Below are 22685 nucleotides of genomic sequence, written 5' to 3' on the forward strand. Positions count from 1 at the left end.
CTGTTTATTACCACATATGGGGTATTTCCGTAATCGGGAGAAGATGCTTTACAAATATTGGGGTGCATTTTCTTCTTTATTCCTTGTAAATATTAAAAATGTCTATGTTTTTTCAGAAAAAAAAGTAGATTTTTCATTTTCACAGACTAACTCCAATAAATATAGCAAAATACCTGTAGGGTCAATGTGCTAACTATACCCCTAGATAAATTCCTTGAGGCGTCTAGTTTCCAAAATGGGGTAACTTTTGGGGAGTTTCCACTGTTTTGGCACCACAAGACCTCTTCAAACCTGACATGGTGCCTAAAATATAATCTAAAAATAAGCAGGCCCCAAAATCCACTAGGTGCTCCTTTGCTTCGGAGGCCGGTGTTTCGGTCCATTAGGGCACTAGGGCCACATGTGGGATATTCCTAAAAACTGCAGGACCTGGGCAATAAATATTAAGTTGTATTTCTCTGGTAAAAACTTCTGTGTTACCCCATTTTTTTTTATTACAAATTAATTTCGGCAAAAATTAGAGAAATTTTTAAATTTCCCCTCTACTTTGCTTTATTTCCTGTGAAACGCCTAAAGGGTTAAGAAACTTTCTGAATGCGGTTTTGAATACTTTGAGGGGTGCAGTTTTTAAAATGGGGTGATTTATTGGGGGATTCTAATATATAAGGCCCTCAAAACCACTTCAGAACTGAACTGGTACCTGTAAAAATCGCCTTTTGAATTTTTCTTGAAAATGTGAGAAATTGCTGCTAAAGTTCTAAGCCTTGTGAGGTCATAGAAAAATAAAAGGATGTTCAAAAAACGATGCAAATATAAAGTAGACATATGGAAAATGGTAACTAGCGACTATTTTGTGTGGTATTACTATCTGTTTTACAAGTAGAAACATTTAAATTTAGAAAAATGCACGTTTTTGCAAATTCTCTAAATTTGTGTTTTTCACGAATAAATATTGAATTTATCGACAAAATTTTTCCACTATCACAAAAAATATGTCACGAGAAAACAGTCTCACAATCGCTTGGATACGTAAAAGCATTCCGGAGTTATCACATAAAGTGACACGTAAGATTTGAAAAAAATTGTCTGTGCCACAAGGCCAAAACAGGCTGCGTCCTAAAGGGGTTAAATATAGAAAAAAAAAAACTTTCAGCATTGTTTGTTTTTTTCTTTTTTATACCATCAACCTTTCATGCTAAATAACCGGTTACATTAATTCTTCAAGTTATTACAGTCGTGTAGATACCCAATATCTGAAGTTTTTTTTATTTTTATGTAATGAATGAGCAATAATATTTTATATAAAATAATGCATTTTTTGTGAACATTTTTTTAATCCTATAAAGGGATAACTTTTCAGTAACTTTATTTTTTACTTATAATATATTAGAATACTCCTGCATGCTAATACATTACACTGTCTCACTATGACACAGGCTGCTGTTAGGGCAACAGATAGTGTGTCCTAACAGCAGTTTTATAGAACAAACCACCCTGGGGTCTTTTCAAAGTCCCCAGGGCTGACTGCAGAGGGTTCTCCCAGTCTCTGATCGAGTCACTGGGTTTCAGGCGAGGAAATTGACGAGGGGAGTCCCCTTTGATCATGCTGAAGATACAGCCTGCGGTGATCAAAGTGTTAAACAGCAGGGGTTGGAATTTCTTCTGATCCAAAAACGTATTCAGGAAGCTTTTCTAAGTACAGGAGCTGTTAGTAACAGTTTCTGCTATAAAAAAAAAAAGCGCTAACAGGAGAGCTTATTAGCCTTTTGTACAGCGATGCCAAAAGACGTAGCTGTAGATACTCGACCTGCACCGCTCGCCGGGCAGTATACTTTTCTTTTTTTACAATGGAAGTCAATGGGTCGACTTATATGGCACTCTATGCCTGAAAAGTGGCATACATTGCAGCCTTCCCTCAGAAAACTCGACATACAGTACTGTGCAAAAGTTTTAGGCAGTTGTAGAAAAATGCTGCAAAGTAAAAATGCATTCAAAAATAAAAGTGTTGTTTTTTTTTATCAATTAACAAAGTACACGGTGAATGAACAGAAGAGAAATCTAAATCAAAATCAATATTTGGTGTGACCACCCTTTGTCTTCAAAACAACATTAATTCTTCTAGCTACACTTGTGCAAAGTCATGGATTTTGTAGGATTATTGTCAGGTGTATAATTATCTAATTATACCAAACAAGTGATAATGATCATCATTTTATTATGTAGGTCGAAATACAGTCATTAACTGTAACAGAAACAGCTATGTAGGAGGCTTAAAACTAGGTGAGGAAAAGCCAAACTCTGCTACAAAGGTGAAGTTGTGGAAGAGTTTCATGTCACAGGGCTACCATGGCAAGACTGAGCAAAGCAACAAAACACAAGGTAAGTTATACTGCATCAGCAAGGTCTCTCCCGGGCAAAGGTCTCAACGCAGACTGGAGTGTCAAGATGTGCTTTTCAAGCTCTTTTGAAGAAGCACAAAGTAACGGGAAAAGTTGAGGACCGTAGACGCAGTGGTTGGCCAAGGAAACTTAGTGCAGCAGATCAAAGACACATCATGATTACTTCCCTTCGAAATCAGAAGATGTTCATCAGTGCCATCAGCTCAGAACTGGCAGAAACTAGAGGGACCCAGGTACTCCCATCTACTGTTCTGAGAAGTCTGGCCAGAAGTGGTCTTCATGGAAGAATTGCGCCAAAAAAGCCATAACATGGACATGGAAACAAGGACAAGCAACTCAACTATGCACGAGAACATAGGAACTGGGGTGCAAAAAAATGGCAGCAAGTGCAGGACTGATCAGTCAAAATTTTAAATATTTGGCTGTAACAGGAGGCAGTTTGTTCACTGAAGGGCTGCAGAGTGGTACAATAATGGGTGTCTGCAGGCAACAGTGAAGCATGGTTGAAGTTCCTTGCAAGTGTGGGGCTGCCTTTCAGTAAATGGAGTTGGGGATTTGGTCAGGATTAATGGTGTCCTCAATGCTGAGAAATACAGGCAAATACTGATCGATCATGCAATAGCACCAGGGAGGCGTCTGGCTCAAGTTATTCTGCAGCAGGATAAGGACTTTAAATATACAGCAAATATCATTAAGAAATATCTTCAGCATAAAGAAGAACAAGGAGCCCTGGAAGTGATAATATGGCCCCGACAGAGCCATGATCTTAACACCGTTGAGTGTGTATGAGATTAAACGAGAAGACAGAAGGATTTGAGGAAGCCTACATCCACAGAAGATCAGTGGTTAGTTCTCCAAGATGTTTGGAACAACCTCCCCGCCGAGTTCCTTCAAAAACTGTGTGCTAGTGTATCTAGAAGAATTGATGTGGTTTTGAAGGCGAAGGGTGGTAACAAATATTGATTTGGATTTAGATTTGTCTTCATTTACTTTGCATTTTGGGAATTGTTAAAAAAATATATATATATTAACCTTCAGGACCCAGCCTGTTTTGGCCTTCAGGATTTTTTCAAATCTGGCATGTGTTACTTTATGTGGTAATAACATTGGAACGCTTTTACCTATCCAAGCGATTCTGAGATTGTTTTCTTGTGACATGTTGTACTTTATGTTAGTGAAAAAAATTTGGTCGATAATTTCGGTCTTTATTTCTGAAAATCACCAAAATGTAGAAAAAATTAAAGCATTTTTCTAAATGTAAACGTATCTGCTCGTAAAACAGATAGTAATACCACACAAAATAGTTACTAGTTAACATTTCCGAAATGTCTACATTATGTTTGCATCATTTTTTGAACTTACTTTTATTTTTCTAGGACGTTACAAGGCTTAGAACTTTAGCAGCAATTTCTCATATTTTAAAGAAAATTTCAAAAGGGCATTTTTTCAGGGACCAGTTCAGTTCTGAAGTGGCTTTGAGGGTCTTATATATTAGAAAATCCCCAGAAGTCACCCTATTTTGAAAACTGCACCCCTCAAGGTATTCGAATCAGCATTCACAAAGTGTTTTAACCCTTTAGGCGTTTCACAGGAAGTAAAGCAAAGTAGAGGTGAAATTTACAAATTTTATTCATTTCTAATACATTTTTTTTTGTAACACAGAAGGTTTTACCCGAGAAATGCCACTCCATATTTTATTGCCCAGATTCTGCAGTTTTTAGAAATATCCCACATGTGGCCCTAGTGTCCCAATGGACAAACACAGGCCTCAGAAGCAAAAGGAGCACCCAGTGGATTTTGGGCCTCCTTTTTTTTAGAATATATTTTAGGCACCTTCTCAGGTTTGAAGTGGTCTTGTGGTGCCAAAACAATGGAAACACCCCAAAAGTTACCCCATTTTGGAAACTACACCCTCAAGAAATTTAACTAGGTGTATAGTTAGCATTTTGAACACACAGGTTTTTTGCTAAATTTATTGGAATTAGTCTGTAAAAATGAAAATGATAAAATTTTACATTTTTTCAAGGAATAAAGGAAATAAAGAACCACAACATTTGTAAAGCATTGTCTCCTGATTACGGCAATACCCCATATGTGGTAATAAACGGCTGATTGGACCCATGGCAGCGCTCAGAAGGGAAGGAGCGCAATTTGGATTTTGCTGGTTTGGTTTTCGGTGCCATGTCGCGTTGCAACGCCCTGGAGGGACAAAAACAGTGGAAACCCCCCCCCCCCAAGTTACCCCATTTTGGAAACACCCCTCAAGGAATTTTTCTAGGGGTATAGTGAGCATTTAGACCCCACGGGTCTTTTGTAGAATTTATTAGAATTAGGCTGCGAAAATGAATATCACAATTTTTTTCCACTAAAATGTTGAATTTTCTCATTTTCACAAGGGATAAAGGGGGGAAAAAAAAACCAACAATTTTTGTAAAGCAATTTCACCAGAGTACGGAAATACCCCACATGTGGTCATATGTTTTTTTCATTAGAAATGAATTAACCCTTTCAGGACTAATCCATTTTTTGCTTTCTTATTTTCGTTTTTCACTACCCGCCTTCCAAGAGCCATAACTTTTTTCTTTTTCCGTCAGAGTGATGTGAGGGCTTATTTCTTGCGGGAGGAATTGTAGTTCCTATTGACACCATTTAAAGTAGCATAAAATGTACTGGGAAACGGAAAAAAAATTATTTGCGGGTTGACATAGGGAAAAAAAAAAAATCAGATTCCATTTTTTGGGGTTTTCGTTTTTACAGCTTTCGCCGTGCGGTAAAAACGACAGCGATTTTGGCTGTTTAAATTATTTAAGTTTTTTACGGTGTTCACCGTGCGAGTTAATGGTAAATTCTAATATTTCGGCCTTTTACGGACGTAGCGATACCAATTGTTTCTTTTTTTAAATTACATTAAAAGAAAAATGGGAAAAGGTTTTTGTTTTTTTTAACTTTACATTTTTTTCTTTCTCACTACTAAAAACTTTAATTCTTCTACACATTTCATTAGTCCCCTTAGGGGACTTGTACCAGCGATCATTGGATCGCTGGTACAATATACTGCAATACTAATGTATTGCAGTATATTATTATTTTTAAACCGCACGATCGCTGTTCCGGTTTGTTAGTCCTGGGTGTCAGCTGTAATACACAGCCGACACCCGCAGCGTGTGGAGCGTGCTCAGCACGTGAGCCCGCTCCATACATCAACCCCCACACCATGACGTGCTATTAAGTCATAGTGCGCAAAGGGGTTAATGCACAGCGGATGGTGTGAGTATTGCAATTTTCCACTGGTATGCCAATTTAGTGCATAATATGTTGTTCCCAGTTTGTGCCACTGACAAATACCTCATAAAACGTTAAGCGGGTTCTCTCGGGTATGGCGATGCCATATATGTGGGCGCAAACTGCTGTTTGGGCACGCTGCAGGGTTCAGAAGAGAGAGAGCGCCATTTTGCTTTTGGAGCGCAGATTTTGCTTTGTAGTAGTTCTGTTTGGGGTATTGCTGGTATTTCAGTTTATAATGTGGGGGCATATGTAATCCGTGCGGGTACATCAGGGTATATGTAATCTGTGCGGGGAACATCAGGGCATAATAAGAGCGTATAATACTGCGGTAAATAAATAATTCATAGATGTGTGGACGATGTCGCACTGATAAATGGCGCCCGATCTTATCCGATTTTGGAACACTGCACATTTTGCATCGCCATATTCTGAGAGCCAGAACGTTTTTATTTTTCCACCACCGGAGCCGTGTGAGGGCTTATTTGTTGCGGGACAATCTGTACTTTTCCTCGGTCCCATTTTGGGGTACAAGCAATTTTTCTCATCACTTTTTATTAAATTTTTTTGCAAACCGGGTGACCAAAAACAAGCAATTCTGACAATGTTTTTTAGTTTATTTTTTGTAGCGTTCACCGTGCGCTATTAATTACAATTTTACTTTATTCTGCGGGTCGGTACGATTACGGTGATACCATATGTATATAGTTTTTTTTATGTTTTGCAGCGTTTGCGCAATAAAATCACTTTTTTATAAAATAATTTATTTTCTGTGTCCCCATATTCTGAGAGCCGTAACTTTTTTATTTTTTAGTCAAAAAAGCGGTGTAAGGGCTTGTTTTTTTTTGCGGGACGGGTTGTAGTTTTTATTGGTACTATTTTCGGGTACATGCGACTTCTTGATCACTTTTTATTCTCTATTTCGGGAGGAGTGGTGACCAAAAAAATAGAGATTCTGGTGTAGTTTTTTATTGATTTTTTTGGGGTGTTCATCGTGTGGGAAAAAAAATAGCATTATAGTTGGGGTTGTTATGAACGCGGTGATACCGAATATGTGTACCTTTTTTAAAACGTGTTAATTTTTTTCCTATAATGAATGTCTTATTATAGGAAAACATAATTTTTTGTTTATATAAAACGTATAACTTTTATTTTTACACTTTTTTAAAAAAAACATTTTCATTACTTTTTTTTACTTGTCCCACTAGGGGACATTTAGACTTGCAGCTTTGATCGCTGCTAGAGTACATGACACTACCTACGTAGTGTGATGTGTTCTAACTATCATTGTGACGTGACCGTCACACTGACAGGAAGCCTCGGAGAACCGGCGCGAGGCTGCTCATCCGAGGCTTCCGTACATAGCAACCCGGAGGTCATTGTCTGGCCTCCGATTGCCACGACAAGCATCGGCAGCCCCCACAATCACTGCGTGGGGGCTGCCGATGTGGTTCAAACCCCTTAAATGTGGCGAATGCAATCGTCGCCGCATTTTTGAGGTTAATTGCCGAAATCAGCGGCGATGGTCCGCTGACCGGCAAGACTGGAGTGTCAGCTGTCGGGGAGAGCTGACCTCCCGGTTACTGATGTTAGGACAGTGTGCGCCGGGAACTACTCCGCAACTGTACGTCCTGATGCGGGAAGCAAGCCCTCTGCAGGACGTTCAGATGCGTCGCAGCGCGGGAGCATTCTTACTTTGCAGCCTTATTCCACAACTGCCTCAAACTTTTGCACAGTGCTGTATACCACCAATGGAAGAAAAAAATCAAGGTGCGAACTAAGTTTAAGAGGCTCTGTCACCAGATTATAAATTCCCCATCTCCTACATAATCTGATCGGCGCTGTAATGTAGAGAACAGTAGTTTTTATTTTGAAAAACGATCATTTTTGAGCAGGTTGTGAACAATTAGATTTATGCTAATTAATTTCTTAATAGACAACTGGGCGTGTTTTTACTTTTTACCATTGCAAAGAGAAGTATATGGCGCTGATCAATCAGTGTCATGCACTTCTCTTCATTCATGTTTAGCTGTGCTGTCACATAATCCCACAGTAACTTTACCGAAGTGTCTTGAGAGTGAATAGACATAGTCTCCAGCCAGGATGCGATGTCTATTCACACTCCCGACACTTCAGTAAAGTTTCTGTGGGACTTACACACAGCACAGCGTGATCTCACGAGATCATGCTGTGAATGACAGTACAGGGTGAACTCGCAAGATCACCCTGTGCTGCAAGTCCCACAGAAACTTTACCGAAGTGTCGGGAGTGTGAATAGACATCGCATCCTGGCTGGAGACTACGTCTATTCACTCTCAAGACACTTCGGTAAAGTTACTGTGGGAGTATGTGACAGCACAATGTGATATTGCGAGATCACACTGTGCTGTGAGTGAGTACAGCTAAACATGAATGAAGAGAAGTGTATGACGCTGATTGGTCACTTATTGGTCAGCATCATACACTTCTCTTTACAACGCCCACTTGGTAAAAAGTTAAAAAAACACCCAGTTGTTCATTAAGAAAGTAATTAGCATAAATCTAAAATTGTTCATAACTTGCTCAAAAATTATCGTTTTTAAAAATAAAAACCAATGTTATCTACATTACAGCGCCGATCACATTATGTAGGAGATAGGGCACTTATAATCTGGTGACAGAGCCTCTTTAAATAGTATATGATCACTTATGTCAAATCTGTTTGCCCAGCTGCGCCTCACCCACAACTGATCCTGCCTCAGTTTCAGAAGCACTGATTATTTACACTATTCTCTAAGACAAATGATCCTAAATGCTGTTTTAATCCAGCATCAGATTTTCTTCACCTGTGCAAGGTCTCCGGAACACACTACATACATACCTCCCTCACTTTAGATCAGTCTAGGTTTTTAAGGCGATATTTACACATGACCATATTATGGCTGCGTTTTGAACGGAGCCTTAAAAGGGTACCCACAAAGGTGCATGAGGCTTCTACTGTACCTCTATATGCCTCCGATGTCAAACTGATTTTTTTTTCTGTCAGATTCTATATAAATCTCACAGAAATCTTGGCATGCTCTAAAGCAGGTGTCTCAAATTCGGCAGGGTAAGTGGGCCGCATATAGAAAAAATGGGAAGTTGACGGGCCGCATTACTTTCAAATTTGATACAATACAAAATTATTGTTAATAAATTACTTATTTGAACTACTATAAGGGTATGTGCACACACACTAATTACGTCCGTAATTGACGGACGTATTTCGCCCGCAAGTACCGGACCGAACACACTGCAGGGAGCCGGGCTCCTAGCATCATACTTATGTACAATGCTAGGAGTCCCTGCTACTCCGTGGAACTGCTGTCCCGTACTGAAAACATGATTACAGTACGGGACAGTTGTCCTGCAGAGAGGCAGGGACTCCTAGCGTCGTACATAAGTATGAGGCTAGGTGCCCGGCTCCCTGCACTGTGTTCGGTCCGGGACTTGCGGCCGAAATACGTCCGTCAATTACGGACGTAATTAGTGTGTGTGTGCACATACCCTTAACACTATATTACTATACTACTACTACTACATTACTATAAAATTAATACTACATTACTATAATAATACCGCTAGGTTTAAAATTTGAGATATTTCTCCACGTGCTTACTTCAACAATCCAGTTTTCCAGTTTAACTGTCGCTAAATGCAGTTAGGCGGCTCAGTTGGCAGACACACGTCAAGATTGGGCAGCCCCTTTTTCGATCGTGCCCCAGCGGCCCTCCGCGGCTGCTGCCCCAGCGGCCCTCCGCGGCTGCTGCCCCAGCGGCCCTCCGCGGCTGCTGCCCCAGCGGCCCTCCGCGGCTGCTGCCCCAGCGGCCCTCCGCGGCTGCTGCCACAGCGCCCTCCGAAGATGCTGCCACAGCGCCCTCCGCAGATGCTGCCACAGCGCCCTCCGCAGATGCTGCCACAGCGATGTCAGGGGCTTGCCCAGAGCAGTCTGCCTGGGATTCCAGCTCTGATCCTGACATCACTGTCCATATATGGACAGAGATGTCAGGGGCAACCCCAGAGCTGGAGTCCCAGGCAGAGCTAGTAGGCTCTTCCTGGGACTCCAGCTGTGGTCCTGACATCACTGGGACTCCTGCTCTGGGGAAGCCCCTGACATCATTGACGATGTATGGACAGTGATGTCAGGGTATTCCACAGAGTCCCGGAGCAGAGCCTGTACTAGTGCTCTGCCCGGGACTCCACTCTGGGGAAGACCCTGACACACTGTCCATATATGGACAACGATGTTAGGGAATTCCAGAGTCCCGGAGCAGAGCCGATACTAGCGCTCTGCACGGGACTCCGGCTCTGGGGAAGCCCCAGACATCACTGTTCATATGTGGACAGTGATGTCAGGGAATTCCAGAGTCTCAGAACAGAGCAGATACTAGCGGCTCTATGGCCCGCGTGCTTGAGACCCCTGCTCTAAAGCATTCCACATGATAAAGGATTTCTCCAATTGCTTCTAGAAGTGAATATCTCCCTCACGCGGTATATGAGCATAGTAAGGTGGCACGTGGAGTCTCTACAGCTCCGTAGTACTCCATGACTCATGCATGAGGCTTAAAGAGGCTCTGTCACCAGATTTTGCAACCCCTATCTCCTATTGCAGCAGATCGGCGCTGCAATGTAGATAAGAGTAACGTTTTTATTTTTAAAAAACGAGCATTTTTGGCCAAGTTATGACCATTTTTGTATTTATGCAAATGAGGCTTGCTAAAGTCCAACTGGGCGTGTTTAAAGTAAAAGTCCAACTGGGCGTGTATTGTGTGTGTACATCTGGGCGTTTTTACTTCTTTTACTAGCTGGGCGTTTTGACGAGAAGTATCATCCACTTCTCTTCAGAACGCCCAGCTTCTGGCAGTGCAGACACAGCGTGTTCTCGAGAGATCACGCTGTGACATCACTCACTTCTTGCCCCAGGTCCTGCATCGTGTCGGACGAGCGAGGACACATCGGCACCAGAGGCTACAGTTGATTCTGCAGCAGCATCGGCGTTTGCAGGTAAGTCGATGTAGCTATTTACCTGCAAACGCTGATGCTGCTGCAGAATCAACTGTAGCCTCTGGTGCCGATGTGGCCGACACGATGCAGGACCTGGGGCAGGAAGTGAGTGACGTCACAGCGTGATCTCTCGAGAACACGCTGTGTGTCTGCACTGCCAGAAGCTGGGTGTTAACGAACAGAAGTGGATGATGCTGATTCGTCAGCATCATACACTCCCATTCCTAATGCCCAGCTAGTAAAAGAAGTAAAAACGCCCCGATGTACACACACACACACACACACAATACATGCCCAGTTGTACTTTTACTGTAAACACGCCCAGTTGTACTTTTGCAAGCCTCATTTGCATAAATACAAAAATGGTCATAACTTGGCCAAAAATGCTCGTTTTTTAAAAATAAAAACGTTACTGTAATCTACATTGCAGCGCCTATCTGCTGCAATAGCAGATAGGGGTTGCAAAATCTGGTGACAAAGCCTCTTTAAAGAGGCTCTGTCACCAGATTATAAGTGCCCTATCTCCTACATAATCTGATCGGCGCTGGAATGTAGATAACAGCAGTGGTTTTTATTTTGAAAAACTATCATTTTTTAGCAAGTTATGAGCAATTTTAGATTTAGTTTCTTAATGCCCAACTGGGCGTGTTTTTACTTTTGACCAAGTGGGTGTTGTAAAGAAGTGTATGAGGCTGACCAATCAGTGACCAATACTTCTCATTGTTTCAGCTCAGCATGATCCACAGCACAGTGAGATTGTGCAGTGAAAGAAGCTGGGCTGGAACAATGAGAAGTGCAGGACGCTGATTGGTCAGCCTCATACACTTCTTTACAACACCCACTTGGTCAAAAGTAAAAACACACCCAGTTGGGCATTAAGAAACTAAATCTAAAATTGCTCATAACTTGCTAAAAAAAGATCGTTTTTCAAAATAAAAACCACTGCTGTTATCTACATTCCAGCGCCGATCAGATTATGTAGGAGATAGGGCATTTATAATCTGGTGACAGAGCCTCTTTAATGTGTATAATGTGATATTATATCATTGAAACCATATATTCATAAAATAAATCTTTATGACTTGTAAAACTTTGTACAGATTGATGATACTTACCAACAAAAACGTATTCCAAAGTTCTAAAAATTTGAACCTTCCCGACAAAACTAAATTCCAGTATGCAATTGCCATATCCAAATCTGAAAAGACATAAATGTTAATACTAAATGTAGTGAATCAGAGGGAGTACAGAATAGACAATTCAATCAACTCCTTACACTGAAATGGACAGAAAGATAGATAGAAAATAGACAGAAATTGAACATCAAGTAACACGATCTGAGAGTGACTATAGGGTAGTCCAAGTTAAAGTAGTAAAGCTGGACATCAAGATTCCTCCCCTCATGATATATTTTTCGATTGGGAAGCTCCTTGACAAAGTAGTGTACATGACAGATTTTGCAGGAGACAAACATATTTTCTCATGAAAAAACATTTATATTGTGGAGATTATCTGGTCTTTGCATTGCCCTATATTCAGTTCCCTTGCATGATCGTGAACTCTACAATTGTAGCGCTTACCATTTAAGATCAAGAACATTTTTTAAGCATAAATGACAACTGCTCCGATGGAGTAGGTTTCCATAGAAGTAACAATCATCTTTAATTATCGTTGAATTGCTCTGATCGTTAACCTACTAATTTCCAACTGCCTGACAATATAACGTAAGGTTAGATACATGGCAGAATCATTTAGCCAATACAAGTTCAAAGTTCTAAATACCTACCAAGCCCTTTTTGTCCAGGATTTTTTGCAAAATTAAAAGTAAACTGGTAGAAGTCTTTAAATTTGAGAGGGTCTTTGAGTTCCTGCTCTAGCCTGGGAAGCTGGGCCCTTAGTTTGTCTGTACCATCGCACCTGTAAATGGAAAACAAGATGAAAAACATACAAGCCTTTTGCCTACATTGAATGACAATTGATTTCCACCTCTACTAGTTTCTGCTAAAGCTACCAGTAAAGAACTTAAAAGGGGTTATCCAGGAGCATAACAGGTCTGAAAACTCTTGTAATATGGTGTACTGTAAGAACAACAATGCATCGTATTATTAAAAGAACTATATAATATATACACGTGTATATGTCTGTGCACGCAGATGAAGGAGAAGATATACATACACACAGATATACACCGGCCAGCCATAACATTAAAAGCTGACCAGTCAGATCTTGAAGGATCTGAGCTACTTTGAAAAGACCAAATTATGATGCAAGACGACTGAGTCTGAGCTTCTTTGAAAATGCAGGTCTTTTGGAGTGTTCCGATATGAAGTGGTTAGTACCTACATATATAGTTTTTTTCTATATTTTACTACTTTTACAGGTAAAAACACAAGCGTAAAAAATACAATTTATTTTGTGTGTCGCCAAATTCCGAGAGCCATAACTTTATTTTTCCGTCGATTAAGGCTTTATTCACACGACAGGGTTTGAGTGCCGTTCCGGGCCGTGTTGCTGTTTTTAATGGCCGATTTTGACCCGTTTTGCAGTTTTTTTCCCTGTCTATTTTAAAAATCGGATGAATTTCATTTGTAAATATTTTGCCACACACTTCCCCCTGTAGATAATGCCACATCCCCCTGTAGGTAATGCCCCACAGGCCCCCTGTAGATAGGGCCACACCGACCCCCCTGTAGGTATGGCCACACCGACCCCCCTGTAGGTCGGGCCACACAGACCCCCCTGTAGGTCGGGCCAGACAGACCCCCCTGTAGGTAGGGCCAGACAGACCCCCCTGTAGGTAGGGCCACATAGACCCCCCTGTAGGTAGGGCCACACAGACCCCCCTGTAGGTAGGGCCACACAGACCCCCCTGTAGGTAGGGCCACACAGACCCCCCCTGTAGGTAGGGCCACACAGACCCCCCCTGTAGGTAGGGCCACACAGACCCCCCCCTGTAGGTAGGGCCACACAGACCCCCCCTGTAGGTAGGGCCACACAGACCCCCCCTGTAGGTAGGGCCACACAGACCCCCCCTGTAGGTAGGGCCACACAGACCCCCCCTGTAGGTAGGGCCACACAGACCCCCCCTGTAGGTAGGGCCACACAGACCCCCCCTGTAGGTAGGGCCACACAGACCCCCCCTGTAGGTAGGGCCACACAGACCCCCCCTGTAGGTAGGGCCACACAGACCCCCCTGTAGGTAGGGCCACACAGACCCCCCTGTAGGTAGGGCCACACAGACCCCCCTGTAGGCAATGCCACACAGACCCCCCTGTAGGCAATGCCACACAGACCCCCCTGTAGGTAATGCCACACAGCCACCCCCATAGATGCCACCCCCCTTACTTTCCTGTAGGGGATGGCTCCAGGAGAAGTCCCTCACTCATATATGGACAGTGAAGTGAGGGACTTCTCCTGGATCAGAATCCCCAGCCACATCGCCGGGGATTTCGCTTCAGAAGTCTGCGACGTCACTGTGTCCATATATGGACAGTGAAGGCAGGGACTTCTCCTGGAGCGGAATCCCCGGCCACATCGCCGGGGATTCCGATTCAGAAGTCTGTGAAGTCACGGACTTCTCCTGGAGCGGAATCCCCATTTCCCGGCCACAACGTTGCCGAAGCTGTGGCCGGGGATTGGGGATTCCGCTCCTACAGGGAGCAAAGAAATACCCTCCTCCTCCTATGCACTTCGCACTGTGAGGAGAAAGCGAGCGACGGAAGACATGGCCGTCACTTAGAGCACATTCAAGTGATGGCCGTGTATTACCCGGCCCCATAGATTTCTATGGGAGCCGGGCGAATTGCCGAAAATATGGCATGGCCCATTTTTTTGACGGCCCGGCTTTCCCGGGCTGTCAAAAAAATCGGTTGTGTGAACAGCCCCATTAGGGGTCCATTGTTCCTACTGCAGCCGTGTGACGGCCGTTTTATGAACTGCCGTCACCCGGCCGGAAAACCCTGTCGTGTGAATAAGGTATTAGTGGTATGAGGGCTTATTTTTTGCGGGATAAGCTGTAGTTTTTAATGATACCATTTTGGGGTACATGCGAGGTTTTGATCACTTCTTATTTCATTTTTTGTGGGAGATTAGGTGACGAAAAAATAGAGATTCTGGCGTTTAGTTTTTTTTTTACGGCGTTCAGGTTCAACAATGATATATTGTAATAGTTCAGACTTTTATGGATGCGGCGATACCAATTATGTTTATTTTTTACCATGCTCTAGGGGGAAAATGGGAGTTTTTTGAACTTTTAATTTTTTTTACATTAAAAAAACCACTATTTTACTCATTTTTACTTTTTTTTTATTACTAATTACTTATTACTAATGTATTGCAGTATATCGTGATTCTGACAGGCTTCTATGAAGCCCTGCCGGAGGAAGGGCTTAATAGGAGCACAAAGATGGCGGACCTGGGGGCCTTCATTAGGCCCCCAGGCAGCCATAGCAACCATCACCCCGCGATTGCGTTGCAGGGGGCCCGATGAGCTGTTATAGTGGGTCGCTCCTCTTTCTATTGATTTAAATGCTTTGGTCGATATTGACCGCAGCATTTAACGAGTTAAACGAGGGGGATCGCTCTCGATGCAGCTCGTTACTCTGAAGTGTCGGCTGCAACATACAGCCGACACCAGCATCGGATGGAGCGAGTTCACTCTGTGAGCCCGTTCCATACTTCCCCTACCCGACTTTGGCGTATGGATACGTCAAATGTCGGGAAGGGGTTTTCCAGGTACTCCAAATTTTTGAACGAATACTCTATGTACATATTTAATAAAGTTCCTAATATATAGTCTGTATTAAATCTGAACAATTTCTTTCCTATTTTCCCTACCTCTGCCCTGCTGGAAGTTCTGATTTTCGTCTGTCTGTTTTTTTTCTCTCGACACAGGCTCGTGCACGAGTCAGAATACACACAGCCCTGTGTCGATACCTCACTGACCTACGCAACGACACAGGGCTGCTCTTTACCAATTATTCAGCCCCGTGTGTCTATTGGCCCTCCCTTCCCCTTTAGTTTGTCCCGCCCACCTGCTTTATCTGAGGTGCGGTCACAGAATCCTGTGACCGCACCTCAGATATCTAATGTGATCCCCATCATCAATAAAAATATGTACCCCATCATAACTTTAGATATAAAATGGTGCCGCTATTGAAGCAGAAACAAAGAATGAACGGAGCGGACATGGAGGAGGTTGTGGACCAATAGGATTCATCTAACCTGGGTCTTCTGAAGTATACCCGGGTTTGAGGCATCCTATTGGTCCACAGCCTCCTCAATGTCCGCTCCATTCATTCTTTGCTTGTACTTCAATAGCAGCACGATTTTCTGTGTGTGCATGCTTTTCCTCAATTTTCACTTAGGAATGGCATGCATGCCAAGAAAATGATACTGCTATTGAAGTACAAGAAAAGAATGAACGGAGCGGACATTGAGGAGGCTGTGGACCAATAGGATGCCTCAAACCTCTAAAACGTAAACCCGGGTTTGGGGCATCCTATTGGTCCACATTCTCCTCAATGCCCATCCCGTTGAATTCTTTGATTACGCCTCAATGCCTGCCCCATTTGCCTCTTAATAATAAAACTCCACAGTGCTCGTGCGCTGCACGTCTGGAAGAAAATAGTGTCCCTGGAAAACCCCTTTAACATTGTTGTAGTCCAAGTACACCTCTTCATGGTAACGGTATTCCCTAATGGCAGTGTCCTCTTTCAGCAGGATAACGCGCCCTGCCACACTGCAAAAATTGTTCAGGAATGATTTCAGGATCACGACAGAGTTCAAAGTGTTGAATTGGCCTCCAAATTGCTCAGATCTCAATCCAATCGAGCATCTGTGGGATGTGCTGAAAAACAAGTTCAATCCTTGCAGGTCCCACCTCGCAACTTATAGTGCATTAGGCAGGTGGTTTTAATGTTATGGCTGTACAGTGTGAGCGTGTGTGTGTACACACGTGTCTGCAAAAATGATGACAGTCGTATAGTTTGTGTGAATTAAAGAAGCACTCCAGCAATTATTTTTTTTGCCTATATCTGGCTTTACAGAGACAGAGGGGTCGGAGTCTCATCACACAGCCCTTGTTCTGATCAGTGTTCTATCTAAGCGCAGCAAGTCAAAGATCAGTGACATAGAACCTCTGTCCTCACACAGCAGTATCGGTGCTTTCCTTTGTGATGCTGCTTCAGTCTGTCTTCTCTGCCTCCTGCTAGTAATAGATTTAGGTCAACTCTTAAAAGCAGGATGGAGGAGAGAGCTGTGTAAAGAAGCATCTGATAGAAATACACTGGATTCTGCACAAAGCACTCACAGACAGTATAGACAGTCAGTGTGAGTCAGGGAGTTCTATAACTGCAGCTTATCATTGTATGGACTTATTATATCACTGAACTCCTGCTCCCTTAGATATTGAAGAAATAATCTGCATTATATGAAGGGGGGGACATACAGAGAAACAAAAAGGTGGAGCTGGCTACGAGGGATTTGATAGTCGATTGTGTAATCCTGCAGTTTATAAGAGAGTCAACCCCACAGAAAAAACTGACCTCCTGTCTACACATGAGAGCATGGTCTATTCTGGTGGTCAGACTGATCACATGACACAACTGCCTATAATGAAAGGGTTCAAAATACATGGCTGCAACGGAGATGGGAATTAACAAATTATACTATTAGAATATTGCTGGTGAGTTAGCATTATATGTGCAAGATTTATTTTTTTTACCAGAGAGCTTCTTTCTTTAAAGGGTTACACCAGCCTTAGAAATGTATGGCTTATCCACAGGATATGCTATAAATGTCTGATAGATTCAGCTCCCAGCCATGTGCAGCTCTCTCTACACTAGCCCCCACCCGGAATCTGCGTAGAGTTCCGGCAGCACCAGGCAAAAACCGGAGTTGGTTAACCCCTGTTCTCGGTATAGGTGCGGGTCCCAGACATTCATGGCATATCCTATAGATAAGTCATAAATGTCTAAGATGGGAATAACCCTTTAACCCCTTAGTGACCAGCCCATTTTAGGCCCTAATGACCAAGCTATTTTATTCGTTTTTCTAGTCGCATTCAAAGAGCTATAACTTTTTTATATTTTCGTCTACATAGCTGTATGTGGACTTGTTTTTTGCAGGATTAGTTGTACTTTTTAATAGCGTCCATTTTAGGGTACATATAATTTTTTTATTAACTTTTAACAACTTTTTTTGGGGGGATTATAAAAAAAAACTGAAATTCCACCATTATTCTATGCGTTTTTAAATTGACGCCGTTCACTGTGCGGCGTAAATAACATGTTACCTTTATTCTATGGGTGGGTACGATTACGGCGATACCACATATGTAGGAGGTTTTTTATGTTTTGTGACTATTGCACAATAAAAACACTTTTGAACTAAAATTATTTGTTTTTGTATCGTCGCTTTCCAAGAGCCGTAATTTTTTTATTTTTCCATCAATGTAGTGATTTTTTGGGCTTGTTTTCTGCGGGACGAGACGTAGTTTTGAATGGTACTGTTTTGGGGGTGCATGGGACTTCTTGATTCATTTTTATTATGACTTTTTTGGGGGGCAATGGAAAAAAAATTGCAATTTCGCCAATGTTTTTTGCGGTTTCTTTTTTACGGTGTTCACCTTGCGGTTTAAATTACATATTAACTTTATTAATGGAGTCATTACGGTCGCGGCGATACCACATATGTGTACTTTTATTTATTTTTTACACTTTTACTAAATAAAACCACTTTTTATGGAAAAAAATGGATTTTTTTACTGTCATTTTTATTAATAATCTTTATTTCACATTGGTGACTTATTTCATTATTCCCACTAGGGGACTTTACTGTGCGATGTTCCGATCGCTGCTATAATGCTTTGGTATACTTCGTATACCAGAGCATTATTGCCTGTCAGTGTAAATCTGACAGGCAATCTGTTAGGACGTGCCTCTGGCGCGTCCTAATAGGCACATGTCCAGGGCAGACCTGGGGGCTTTTATCAAGCCCCCGGCTGCCATGACAACCCATCGGAGACCCGCGATTGCATTCGCGGGCCGCCGATGGGTGACAGAGGGAGCTCAGTCCCTCTGTAAACAAATTTAAATGCCACGGTCGCTATTGACGGCGGCATTTAACAGGTTAAACGGCCGCGATCGAAGTAAACTTCGATCGCGGGCGTTGGAGCAGGAGCTCAGCTGTCATCAGACAGCTCAGCCCCGGCTCCAGCCTGCACGGGACACCCGTGCAGGACTTAGACTAGGCTCACGTGAAAAGGCGTCAGCCTAGCCTAAGGCCCCTTAGTGACAAACGTGAAAAGGCGTATTGTTGGTCACTAAGGGGTTAATCTCCCAACACAGGAGCACTCATACATTTGTGTATATCTCTCTGACAGAGATAATGTTTTACAGTGCTGCATGGAATTAGGAGTTTATGATAAAATAAATCCTGTCCCCTCTGCCTATAGACATTTCTCTGACATAAACGCGGTTTACTATAACCTGGACAACCCATAAAGTTCTAGAGATAAATGCAACCCATTTCATGCTGGTGTTTTACTCTGTGATGGGTTGACGGTGTCGACTAGCTTGCTACTAATGCAACACGTATATTTTTTTGAGAAATCAATGTCATAGACCGAACTGAACAGCAATACACACCCCAGTTCCGTCATGCCATCTATGAATTCCTTTTTACTAAATTCACATTGTGTGGCAGCTCTGAACTTCCATGCGATAACCAACACACTGGTACTTGCTGGATCCAAATGTAAGTCATCGCAGAACAATTGGATTCCGTCTATCCCTATTTTATTTTCATCTTGAGGATCTAGAATTGAGAAAAATAAAAAGGCACACAATGTTAGAAGGTTAACCAAAACACATAGGGGAATATTTGCAGAACTGGTTCAAAGTCAAAGTGCAGTAGTTGCACATTGCAGCCAATCAGATTGCTTATTTCCTTTTCAAAAAGGTGTCTGAAAAATGAGAGGTTGAATGGGATTGGTTGCTATGTGCAACTGTTCCACTTTACTTTGCACCCGTTTTAAGTGTCCCCCATAGTGAATAGGCATTAGGTGCAATAACCTACAGCTACCCCCTCATATTGTTTACTGCAGTCACAACAGTTAGGCCTTGTTCACACAGTGCAGATTTGATGCCGATTTTGCACGCATTTTTTTTAAGCCAAAACCAAAATTAGATCCATGAGAAGTGATACTTTAAGACCTTCCTTTTTATACTACTTCTGTTTTGGATCTGTTCCTGGTTTGGGCCCAAAAAAAGACATGAAAATCTGAATAAATCTGCAGAAGGCGTGAGAGAGAAATAACAGCGCATAGTGTGTGACTAATAGCTTCCTTGTGACTTGTCCATAGGGCTTCTCTGGTCATAAAATACATTTACAGGACACAAAGTAGTTATTTACAACGAATAAACAAAGCTTTACCAAATCTACAGCCCACACAAAACGCTCATAGCGCGGATTTCAGCATCTGTCACTACCTTATGCTGCCCACAATGAGGACAACAAGAAGGTGGTGACAGGTGCTCTTTAAACGAAAGGTTATTCTGAATCGCACAATAGAACAATCTCCTCAGGTCCCCCTGCAGATAGGACGGGTCCCCTTTAATAATGGGCAGTGCAGGTAGGAGGGATCCCCTTTAATAATGGTCAGTGCAGGTAGGAGGGATCCCCTTTAATAATGGGCAGTGCCGGTAGGAGGGATCCCCTTTAATAATGGTCAGTGCAGGTAGGAGGGATCCCCTTTAATAATGGGCAGTGCAGGTAGGAGGGATCCCCTTTAATAATGGGCAGTGCAGGTAGGAGGGATCCCCTTTAATAATGGGCAGTGCCGGTAGGAGGGATCCCCTTTAATAATGGGCAGTGCAGGTAGGGCGCATTAGGTTATCAGGATCAAGTCAAACAGCTCTAAGATTTTAGAATTAAAATGACAACGTCAGATTAACTGTAAAATACAAACGATCATTTTCATGACAAGATGGGACGGGCAATACTTTCTGTATTTTTTTGCTAGGCCACTAGGATTCACATGTTGCAGAGCTTTACACATGTGTTTTTAGAATTTTGCAAAACTAGTATTGAAAATAAAGCATAGGTATAAAGGAGGCCGCTCTTTACTTTTGGATTAGCAGCGACAGTAGCCCAATGTGCTGCATGATCTTAGCCTGACCTTCTGATATATTCACATGGGCACTTTTAGGGCCTGTTCACACCTGCGTCAGTGTTTAATCGTTCTGCTCCGTCAGAGCTGCAGAACAATGAAAATACTGGAATCGTCGGCTCCGTTGAATGACGGACCTCATTGATTTTAATGGGCTCCGTCGGGTTTCTGTCATGGTGTCAGTGGTGTTTCCGGCCGGATCGGTGATGGAGGCCCTTAACGGAGCCCCCAATGCAGATGTGAACAGGCCCTTACAGAAAGACGTAGAGAAAAGAAACAGTTCTGTTTGGCTTAAACCATACATGTCGTTTTTGTGGCAGTTTTTGAATATGTTTTTTTGTGCCAAAGTCAGGTGTGAATCCAAAAAGATGTATAAAGAAAAGACGGATACGTACCTCTTTTGTATCCACTACTGTGTTTGGCTCAAAAAAACTGCATGTATGATTCCAGCCTCAGGCCTCTTTCACACAGCAATATTATGCATCATTATTTAGAAGCCAAAACAGGAATGAGTCCAAACATGGAAGAATTACGAATCTTTCCATTATACTTTTTCTGTGTGCAGGTTCCACTCCTGGTTTTGGCTTTTAAATACGGATGCAAAATACGCAAGTGAAAGTAGCCTACATGAGATTAGAAAAAAACATTTTTTTTTTTAAATGTGTCTACTTGAGAGAAGTTGAGCTGCCAAACCAGTCACATTCTATGGACAAAAAGTTTGGCTGTTTTCGTGGTGAAAAAAAAATCCAGATAGTTTTGTCTAGTCTCATACAACAGAGGTCTCAAAACTGCTGACATGGCGATATAGGGAAGGGCATTTTAAACATACCTTTTTCTCTCAGTCATGCACGTTACATGACCGAGAAACCGACCTTTGGTTCCCCCGTCAGTGATCGCAAGTGCCACTCTCTGCTCTGAGTTACTGTTTTAGCGGCCAATCAGGGGACACCTAGTGCCGCCACTAAGAGCAGAGGGGCAGGATTGGCAGCATCTTGCGATCAGCACGCTGCAGGAACGAAACATCTTTTTCTTGGTCATGTCAGTTGCATGACCCGAGAAAAAAAAAAAGAGATATGTTTAAAAACACCCTTTCCCTCCCCTATATCACCCTGACAGCAGTTTTGAGCCCTCAAAACTGCTGACAGGTGCCCTTTAATGTCTCTGCTGGATTCAATAGTTTTTTTTTGTGTTATCAGTTGGATTAAGCTTTCCATTGCGTCTGACGTGAAAAAAAAGTGTCATCTGCTAAACTATTCTGCCCAGTAACAAAACAAAACAAAAAAACACATGACTATTAAAGTCAATGCAACCGGTTAGGCTTTCATTTAATCCTATTAAAAATGGATCCATCATTGATCTATCAGAAATGTGTGAACAGAGCTATACAGGATTCCAGAACATAACAATGAGCAGATGAATAAATGACATTACAGAGCTAGAATTTGCCACTATTCTCCTGCGAGTTTATTCAATATCATTACTAAACAGAAACGTACTGGTATTTAAAAACCGATAGCCCAGTCTAATCTCCGTTTCAATTCACTTCCTGCTGCTTTTCCCATCGACTTCCAACATCTACCAGAAATTGGTCCAAATTGTCTACTAAACTTTCAGCTAAATGACATTTTACACTTGAAGTGTTAATCTAGTATTGCGGTCTATCGCATCTTCTCTCCCGAATGAAGCCGATAGGAGCTGAAGGGGTGCAGCGCATTGAAGAGCAGCAGAGCCTTTCATCCTAGCCATCGGTGAGGGTGCTTGGACACCCACCCGTCCCACCTTTACTACCAGCATTGTTCACAATACCCGTT

The 22685-nt window shown here is 42.4% G+C and overlaps 1 protein-coding gene across 3 annotated transcripts in view; it reads right to left on the bottom strand.

Annotated features, from left to right (window-relative positions):
- DCUN1D2 (defective in cullin neddylation 1 domain containing 2) overlaps window positions 1–22685 on the bottom strand; it is a 53135-nt gene that overhangs the window by 16536 nt on the left and 13914 nt on the right. For all 3 annotated transcript variants that reach the window (XM_075852544.1, XM_075852542.1, XM_075852543.1), the window contains exons 3-5: window positions 19352–19520; window positions 12490–12620; window positions 11819–11901 (exon numbers count right to left, since the gene is read on the bottom strand). In XM_075852544.1, the coding sequence (XP_075708659.1) occupies window positions 11819–11901; window positions 12490–12620; window positions 19352–19520 (383 nt within the window). The remainder of the gene's footprint in view (window positions 1–11818; window positions 11902–12489; window positions 12621–19351; window positions 19521–22685) is intronic.

The sequence above is a fragment of the Rhinoderma darwinii genome, chromosome 2, assembly GCF_050947455.1.
Source record: "Rhinoderma darwinii isolate aRhiDar2 chromosome 2, aRhiDar2.hap1, whole genome shotgun sequence".
Taxonomy (NCBI): Eukaryota; Metazoa; Chordata; class Amphibia; order Anura; family Rhinodermatidae; genus Rhinoderma; species Rhinoderma darwinii.